Below are 9373 nucleotides of genomic sequence, written 5' to 3'. Positions count from 1 at the left end.
CTTGTGAGTATTCTGTTCTTCCTGTCCTAGATACTTGTGTAACACCGCTAGTAAACATATCCTGTGTTTCAGAAGTGACTGTTACTTAATAGTTAATGAAGTTTTCCCCACACAAGGTTGGCACCAACTGATATTCCTGTCAAACCTTTTATCCAAAAATCCCCCTGCACCAGAGAAATATAACAAATGATACAGACAAGGATCAATTTACTGATCACCAAAATGCAGCAGGGGAGATGTAGGTTAAATATTAGGAAGTACTTTTTAGCTATAACACTGATTAAGTTGAAAGAACAAACTGCCAAATTAAGTTGGGTAATTGCCATCACTAGAGATTTTCCAGGCTATAAGTATGCATCTGCTTAGCAGAGATGGCTTAAAAATAATGCAGTCAGTTTTGCCACAGTTCAGAACTTGGACTGAATGACTCATTATATTCATGTTTTATCCCAAATAATTTTAAAAATTTCTTCCCACTTTACTGTAGCTAGTGATAAAGCAGCAGGGATGTCAGCAAAAATTTTCTCACAGCATGTGCCAAGCCTACATGACATAAGAAACAAGTTATAGTGAGAGAGAATAACGCCCAGATTGATGTGACCTTTATTATTTTAACAGTATCTTTCAGCACAATTACAGAGTTGCGGGATTGCAGTGAACAGAGCTGCAGTATAAAATAACATAAATAAATAGAACAGGAGCCAAAGCAATCAGCAGGAGGTGGTTGGAACTGGGCAGTGAAGGATGGGTGAAGGGTTTGCATTGGTCAAAGCCTTTATGATTCAGCCACCATAGTTGCAAATTCTGGAGAAGGGAAAAATAAAAAAAAAATATTTTAAAAAGAAAATATAAAGAAGGAGGAAGCTTATTACAATGATTACAGAGTCATTGGTGTAGCAAAAACATCACAATAACAGAAGAACAAGGAAATCCAAGTTAATTAAAGGGAAAGTATGACTTGGGAAATCTTACAGTGAAATGAAAGGATTTTTTGAGGGTAAGGGAAAAATACTATACATGCCAGACTGTCAAGATTGTCCACTGCTATTCATCTGAAGAACTTGATTAGCTCCCTCCTATTCCTTTGTAAATCTCAGTGGGATGAAGGCAAGAACTAGAAATTTAATTTTGCAGTGAGATAAATTTTCTTTATATCAGAGTTTGGCAGAGAGACTCATTAATGAGTCTTTCACAGTCTTCATGTCCCTATATTATAAAAACATTACATTTAAACTCAATTTTGCAATGGCAAATTGACTGAAAATGACAGATTACAAAAACAGAAGGCTGACACCAATCTATGTAGCAAACTTGACCACGCTGGTGATAACGAGAAAAATTCTTGTGTTCTCAGAGTGCCAGGATTTTACCCTGTGGTTTTTATTAGTGTTACCTCTGTAATATTTATATAAGTGTACCTACCTGCAGTTTGGGGTTGTTTTATGCTTTGGTATATATAGTGCCTTTCAGCAGGGTGATAAAGCATGGAAAGGCACATTTGTATCTTGGTGAATTGCTGCCTGGCATACTGCACTCTGAATACTGTATTACCCAGGGAGGTTATAATTCCTAACTCCATCTAACCTTGGAACAGTTACACCTGAGAATACCTTGCACAGTTGTGTGTGCCTTGGAGTGTTAAAAATGACAGACTGGAGGGAATCCCAAGAAGGGAAACAAAGATGATAAAGGGATTAGAAGGTATACAGAGAGAGTGGTTTATGGGTTTAACATAATCAGCTAAGAGGAAAATGACAAATAGGAGATGCAGTCATCTGTAAAGGCTCAAGAGAAAATTATTGAAGTTTGACATAATGAAGAGAAATGTCTTGCAACTAAAAAAGATAGAAGATTAAAATTAGGCATTTTAAAGAACATTCTAATGTTCAGTTGAAAAATGCTAAACTCTCAACAAGTGAGATCTTTACTGACTGGTGTGTACAAACAGATAGCATTTTTGATGATGTGTCTAAAAACCAACTTGCCAAGTGCTGACAAACCAGACTGAGAAATAAAAGTGTCAGAGGGTTTAAATTAAATCCAAATTTATCCATCATTTTGAAAGATGTAAATCCAAATTAGGATTAGTGATGCAGATTACTTAACACAAAACATATATAAATCCTGTACAAGGTGGGTACATAGATTGAAAGTGTTGCAAACTGAATTTAAGAGATAACATAAAGTACTTGTGATAGAAACTCAGACTGTTCTGGAGGGAAAAAAAAAATCACAAAAAAGGTTTTGATTATTAAGTCTCTGTGTGAATAAATCCTGCAGAGAGAAACATGAACTGCAATGGATGAAACCTTTCCAGAAGGGAAAAATAACTATGCATATTCTATTAGAACTAGTTGCCATACTTGCTGTAGCTAAATTAAATTCTTTTAATAATAATTTGTATCTATCTATTTGTATCTATTTCCAAATGTATTTCCAATACATTTGGAAAAGGTTATTCAGACTTGCAGCCAAATATTTTCTACAATCCATTGTGATAGTGATATTATCACTTAATGGCAATATATTTTGTGGGTGCTTCCTGATAGCCAGCAAACCATAAAGTACTCCTTCAAAAGTAACTGCTATGCACTTTATACTTTTTCCAGAATTTTCAATGTACTTTAAGTATTTCAAAGATGTTCCAGATGAATAATCTTGTAAACTAGTTCACTATTTTTTTTCTCTGATGGTTAGCCCAACCAGAGGTGGCTTGTGGAGGCATTGTTGCAAACTGTATTCATATAGGCAAAACTTCTGAGAGAAGGCGCTGTGTATTAGCCCGTGCCTGTTGGCCGTTCTTATACATGTTTATTGCCTCTGACTGGCCTGTTAATGAGAGAATCCCTGTGATTGACTACATCCTCTTTTCCAGTTGTAATTCTCCTTCCTAACAAGATTATATCTTTTTTTTGCACAAATAATGGTTTTAAATTACAAGGATTTTGACTATTTTGTAATGTAAAATAATTTACTAGCTATCTTGTGACAAAGCTCTGACTTAAAAGGAGAGAATTGTTTCACAGTGTTCAGTACGGTTTAGTAGTTTATACCAGCCTAATGCATACTCTATAGTATTTTACTGAAATGACAAGTATAATGACAGAGGACATATTGTAAGCTAATTATTTCTCTCATCAGATTGTGTTTTTTACATTATCTGTACAATAGCAAATCTGTTTAATAAACTTCATAAGTAGTGACTTAAACCAATTTATTTTAGAAGATACAAGAGCACAAAGAGGGATGAGAAGGACTTCCAAAATAGTTTTCTTTTTTGTCTTGACTTTTACCTATGGCAAAGCCATGACTTATCAGTTGTAATTTTGGATGCTTGATGTCTCATTTTTACAGCTATTTCTGAGCTGAACAATCTTGTGGGAATGATAAAAGGTTGAAAGCAGGAGACCTAAGGGAAAATTTGTAATGTGAGGCCTCTAACTGGAAGAAGGCTGATTAGGTTGGCATTAACATTTGTGATGATAACGCCTGTGAAAGATGGCTCTGCGGTGTTAAAAATCCATGAAGACCAGTTCTTACAACTGCTATGGACACCTGAGGGGCAGACACAAATGCGATGTACATTCATGACCTTATATTTTATTTACATAGGCAGTTAAAATCTGGAATTGGATTTATGAACCAAAGAAAAAGAAGGAAAGTATCTGTCATCCTTTGGTCACAGTCCAGCTGTTAACTTTGCATGCATTTCAAGCCTTTCTGGTCTAAAAATTTGCTGTTGGAGTCAAATTTTAGAAATGGAAAGGAAATTGATAATATTATTTAGTAATGATATGGCCAGAAGAGGCAAAATGAAAAAGCCCTTCATTCTTTTCTTGTTATCAAGTATAAATTCAGAGTAATTCCAGTTCAAAGTTAGGGAAGGGTAAAAGTTGCAGAAGAAAGAGATAAGGAGAAGAGGTGTTTCATATCGCTTTGTTACAATGTAGTGGCTTTCAGGCATTGTTTCAACTTTAAAAAAAAGTTATGGTCAATCTTAAATAAAAAAGTTAATGCTGTATCCTCTCGTATAAACCAAATTCTGCAGTATACTTCTTTTATTCCAATTGATACTACTTTTGTTTTGCAGCCTTCTGGGAATAACTGAAAATGTACCTGGTGTGAGGTTGGTAAGCTGTAAGCTTACTTACCTGTAAGTAAGCTGTAAGCTTACTTGCCTGAATCAAGTTTTCTTCTGAAAAATCTTGCCCACTGATTTTAGTACCACTGCCACTAATTTTAATGGAAATAGGAGGACCCATATAGTAAAGCATATGAAATTTCAGATTACACACTCCTCAGGTTCAGTAGGGTGGCTAAAGTTTAGCAGGAACTTCCCCTAGATGCTTCACAATTCCTCCTCTGTAACCATAATGCAATCACGATCTGAGAAATTAAGAGACTTTAGTCTAGAAGCAGGATCATAGTCACTGACAGACCAGTGTGCTATGGACAGGCAGTTTAGCTAATACATCACCTGACTAATATGTCAGCAGGCGATTTTGTATGTCATGTTTTTAGCTTCTTAACTGTGAAACCATGTCAGTTAACCTTATTTTGCTTTTTATTCCTTTTCAAATTGCTTTTTAGTTAGAGACAACGTTTTTTACAAATCCCAGAGATCAGATAACACACAGAGATGTAAGGCTTTTCAGATATTTTTTAGATTTCACCCTGTCAATATGGTGAAATCTTAGCAGTTGCCTGCTGTCTAGGTGATTTAGTACTCTGGCCACAAACCTCTGCTACTATCTCCTCCAGTGAGGAAAGATTTAATTCAGAAGTGCATTTCTTCATGTCTGTTCCAGTGTGTCTCAGGGATACAGAAGAAAGAGGAAAAAAGAGAGATTTTTATATGTAGGCTAATATGATTCATCCCAAGAGGGAATAGAAAACAGCAGTAATTTTTAAAGCAATGAAGAAAAGTTATTTTCTTGTAGTTTTTGTATTTAGTAAAAGGGAGTGACAAGCTTTCTTAGCTGTGAAGACCCACATAAACACTAGAAAAAGCTGCATTTATGGCTATTGTTTAGGAATTCTGTAGCAGACTGGCTGTACTTTGAATTTTAAAAGCATCACTTTGCTAAGTCATGCATTACTTTCGTATTTACTAATCATCAAGCAGAAATGCTGGTACTCAGCTTTTTTCTTTCTTTTTTCTAAGTTTTGTAGTCAAGGGTGAGTCTTTGAACTGCCAGTGTCCTGGTCCTCACTCCACTGAAATCAACAGAAAAATTAAACTAATTGAAGTAGAAGTTGGATCGGCCCTTAGTCCTGTACTGTGGTGTCCCTCAAGCACATCTCGGTGTTTGCAAATTCTTGCCCCCTCTAGTGTCAGAACTAAGCAGGAACTAGGCAAGTTGTGGCAAACGTAGCAGGACTTTGTGTTTTATTAAATCCAAATTGTGCCCTTCAGAAGGTCACAGCCCCCAGTGATTCCTAGATTGCCTTAGTCCTCGTATGTAAGAGTAATATTCGATTGCTACTGTCAAAGTTTACTCCTCTAATCACATACCATCAGCGCCAATTTTACCATCACCGTCCTTATCTCCAGCAGCCAGAAGAGCCTTTGTTTCTTTATCCGATAGGTCTCTTCCCTCTGGGGTAAAGCCCTTCAGTACAAACCTAAAGAGGAGGCATGGAAAAAGGAAAGTTTTCTTTCAGAACAGTTTCACTTTATATTTAATTATACCACTGTTTTGATATATTTGTTGAAATCTAGGGTTGTATCTTCTGTTATTGACCTTCTTTAACATTCAGGAAAAGCACTTTACTCTGAAACTGCATTTGACTGAAGAACTATCTGTCAGGTATTGATCGTTCGTGTGCTTCAGGGCCCTGCAATAAAAGCTACAGCTAGCTACCTCCAACACATTTTAGATGATATAATCAGCAAAAACCACTGGTTATTGCACACAAATACTACTCAAGAAGTTGAATTGTATGATATTATGTGCCTGGAGTCTTGTAAAAAAGGAAACAGGAAATTAGACTCTTAAAGTGAGGTTATTTGAGAAAGAACATATCTTTACTTACTTTAATTCATCCTCTTCGATGAAGCCACTTCGATCTTTATCAAGAATTTGGAAAACCTTCTTCACATCTTCTGGGCCCTTCTTTTTCAATCCTACCATCTCAAAAAACTTCTTGTAGTTAAAAGATTCAGCCGCTATAGGGGATAGGAGATGAAAAGCCAGACAACTGCTTAGAAAAAATCATTGGAACCTATAGCAACACATACCCATGGTTTTCTTCCACGCTGCTGTGAGTCCTGCCCTGGGAGGCAGAGTCGAGCCCAGCTGTGTACGCACCGTAATCGTCTGTGCTGCACAGGCTCTAGGTGAAATAAGGGGGGAAAGGGGCAGTTCCTCCGTCTTGCAGATGAAGAGTTGAGCTACAGAGGGATGGAGACTTGCCCGGGTCACACGGGAAGTCTGTGCTAGAGTTGGGAGCTGAAGTGTAACCAGCTTGGTCTCATTTCAGTGCCTTAAACTTTTTTTTTTTTTTTCCCCCTAAGTTTTACGCTAAAACAGTCGTCTGAGAGCAGACTTTTACTGTTAGATCGCTGTCACGACATTGACATTTCCACCCCTGGGAAAAAAAAACCCGCTCTTTCTCAATCATAGATCCTAGCATTGACGGAAAGTGTTTCGGAGCACATGGCTGTTTCAGTTCTGCTGCGTTTTGCCTGGAGACTTACTAGAAATCAGTGTTGCATTTCGATGTGCAATCGTGGCCGTAAGCTCCGACACTGCAAGGGAGTGCGGAACTGTACGCTGCCTGCACCACCGGCTGAGGCATGGTCACCAGGGAGGGAAAAAAACTCCAGAGCCCTTGAAATCGCAGCCGAGATAAATGAGATTATCTGCTCCACCTCTCCTGTCCTTTAACCGCACCCGCTTTTATCCCACTCGTGTAGCCTAACGACCGTGGTGTGGATTAGAAATCCAATACAGTGACCTCCAAAACGTGCTGTGGAGTTTGTTTTTTTTTTCTTCCCCGTGCATCCTTATTCCCGGCGCAGCTTTTCCTATTGCATAAAATTAAGGAAGCTCTGTCCTTTATGATCTACTTGACTGAGATCTGTCATTAGTTGCTGCTAATTGCATCTGCTCCGGGATTGGAGATGGCCCTAGAACAATAGAGGCTAATGAGAAAAACAGCTGCCGGATCGAGCAATGCTGTTTGTCGGTCTCTTCGACTCTTCGGCTGCTGAGTTTAGTCGGGCTCAGCGGGTTTTGCGCTTCTGCCTGTCTGGGAAGGTCATCGCACAGAGCAGGACAGAAAGAGACAGGTCTCCTAGGTGGGGCGATCAGCCAGGGAGTTTGGGGGGAAATACAACGTGTGCATCCCGGAGCACGATTTCTGCCGTTTATTTGAGAGCTACCTTAACTACCTGAACCTCTGTAAGCACGAAGAGTGTTTGCTGACAGTTTAGGGGTCGCGACGAATTAGAGGGGTGGGGAATCTCAGAAACCCGGAGGAGTCCGAGAGGCAAGAGTGGTCCACTGCAGCCACTCGTCCTGCAGAAAGCTTCTGCAGCCCAGCAGTGGCACCCGCTTGCTCTGCTGTTGCCTTCTGCTCCATCCCGAAAAGCAAAGCCCACCAGGGGACCCCCGTAAGAAGTAAGAAAACAGCGGTTTCTTCTCTCATTGAAACGAGAAACAGCAGTTCTGTAACACCTGAAACTGAATTTTGGAGGTGAGTGGGAAGCTGCCGACATCCACGGCTGACTTCCCTATCCCACATGAAGATATAATCCACCCTGCTTCGCCGAGGGTTTTATTCTCTTTGAAAGTATTCTCTCAGTAGAAGCAAAGTCCATCCGCAGTTACTGCTTGCCTTCCTTTAAAATAAATATTTCAAGTCTGTACCGAGCAAAGCAACTTTGCTGAGGATGCAGCTCTGCACTTGATAAGCCTGTCATGCTTTCACTGCACTTCTGAAAACACATCCTCATTTGATATTTTGTCTAGCTGCATCTTCTAATCTTCCCCGACCTTAAATAAACGCACTCGTATCCTAAGCTGAAGAGATGAAAGGGAAGAAAAGAGAGGGGAGAAAAAAAAAAAAAAAAGCACTCACCTGAAAAGGCTCCCACAGCCTTCTTGATATCCTCAGCGTTGAGCACGTCAGTCATAGCCATCCTGCAACTGTTTGAACAGGGAAGCAAGTGCGAAAAGATTAAAAAGTGCTTTTCTCATCATTTCTGCTCATATGACCAAAGCTGCAGTGCTGTGTGGGGATGGCACACCGGGAGCGGCTGGAGCCGTGCCAGCCTGGATGAGTGCCACCGGCTGTCGCTCTCTAGTTTGCAGAGCACCAAGTAGTCCACGGACGCGGGGGTTCGGCTCAAGAGGGGACGGGAACGCCCTTGCGGGGACTGGGGTGGGGGAGGACGCGAGTGGGGGTCGCTCCCAGGAAGGCTGGAGCCTAAGCCTTACTGGAGCGGTGCCGGAGTCTGTCGTGATACCGTCTGGATAAAGAGTTGTGCCAAGGTCAAGTTCTCTGGTGCGGTAGAAGCGCTAATGGTGCAGAGCAGAGCCTCCTTCCCTTATAGCAAGTCGAAAAAAGCTCTACCGGTTATATTCCGTGACTAGTAAGGAACCGCAGCGTATGCCAAGCTTCAGGCTGCTCCTGGGGTCGGGAAGCAAATGCAATGTAGCTTTTGGGCATTTGCCTTATCGTTCAAACACTTTAAACATCTCCCCCTTCCCTCTCCCCTGCACGCACATATTCCTTTCAGACCTCGTTTCTTTCGGGCCAGTCCATATTAAGCATCATCCTCGCTGAATTAATTATCACATCCCTGCGAATCCTACAGATCCCGTTTGTAATGCACAACATGCTGCAGAACCTTCCGCGATACGATATGGTGAGACGAGACGCGAGGTGACAACACGCTCACGCGGAGCTCCTGTGCAGGAGTGGGCTTCTCGGGCGGGACCGGCCACTGCCCGACATCATCAGAAGAGATGAGGAATTGTAATGTGTTTTCTAAGATTTGGTGGGGTTTTTTGGTTGTTTGGTTGCTTTTTTTCTCCAAGAAACCGTGCCCATATGGCAAGTAGTCCAACTGGTTCTCAGCGTTTGGCCAGCAGCCATTAGGCTGGGACAGCCCGGGGCAGGGCCGGGGGGAGGGCCGCAGTGGTCCAACGGGTTCTCAGCTTTTGGCCCGCAGCCATTAGGCTGGGACAGCCCGGGTCAGGCCCGGGAGTAGGGCAGATCTCTGCAGGAGTCTCGGGGAAGGCGGGGGAGGGCTGCCGGCGCCAGCGGGACCCCGGGCTGCGGTCAGCGGGCGCAGCCCCATCCTGCCCGTGCGATTGCACCCTTGTGCTGAGCGGGAGGGCGAGAGAGCGGCCTTCACAAGGAG

At 41.4% G+C, this 9373-nt stretch overlaps 1 protein-coding gene across 3 annotated transcripts in view; it reads right to left on the bottom strand.

Moving 5' to 3' along the window:
• Positions 1–584: 584 nt before the first annotated feature.
• PVALB (parvalbumin) overlaps positions 585–9373 on the bottom strand; it is an 11319-nt gene continuing 2530 nt past the window's right edge. Inside the window, exons 1-5 of one of the 3 annotated variants that reach the window (XM_010177467.1) lie at positions 8445–8515; positions 8086–8153; positions 6037–6169; positions 5516–5625; positions 585–804 (exon numbers count right to left, since the gene is read on the bottom strand). In XM_010177467.1, the coding sequence (XP_010175769.1) occupies positions 776–804; positions 5516–5625; positions 6037–6169; positions 8086–8146 (333 nt within the window). In that variant the 5' untranslated portion in view covers positions 8147–8153; positions 8445–8515 and the 3' untranslated portion in view covers positions 585–775. Of the gene's footprint in view, positions 805–5515; positions 5626–6036; positions 6170–8085; positions 8154–8254; positions 8516–9373 lie in introns of those variants that run through there. The other 2 variants (XM_010177466.1, XM_010177465.1) reach the window with 2 other exon arrangements.

Source organism: Antrostomus carolinensis, unplaced genomic scaffold (genome assembly GCF_000700745.2).
Source record: "Antrostomus carolinensis isolate BGI_N321 unplaced genomic scaffold, ASM70074v2 scaffold26141, whole genome shotgun sequence".
Taxonomy (NCBI): Eukaryota; Metazoa; Chordata; class Aves; order Caprimulgiformes; family Caprimulgidae; genus Antrostomus; species Antrostomus carolinensis.
Note: the sequence above shows the minus strand (reverse complement) of the source record. Positions and strands in the feature narration are given on the sequence as shown.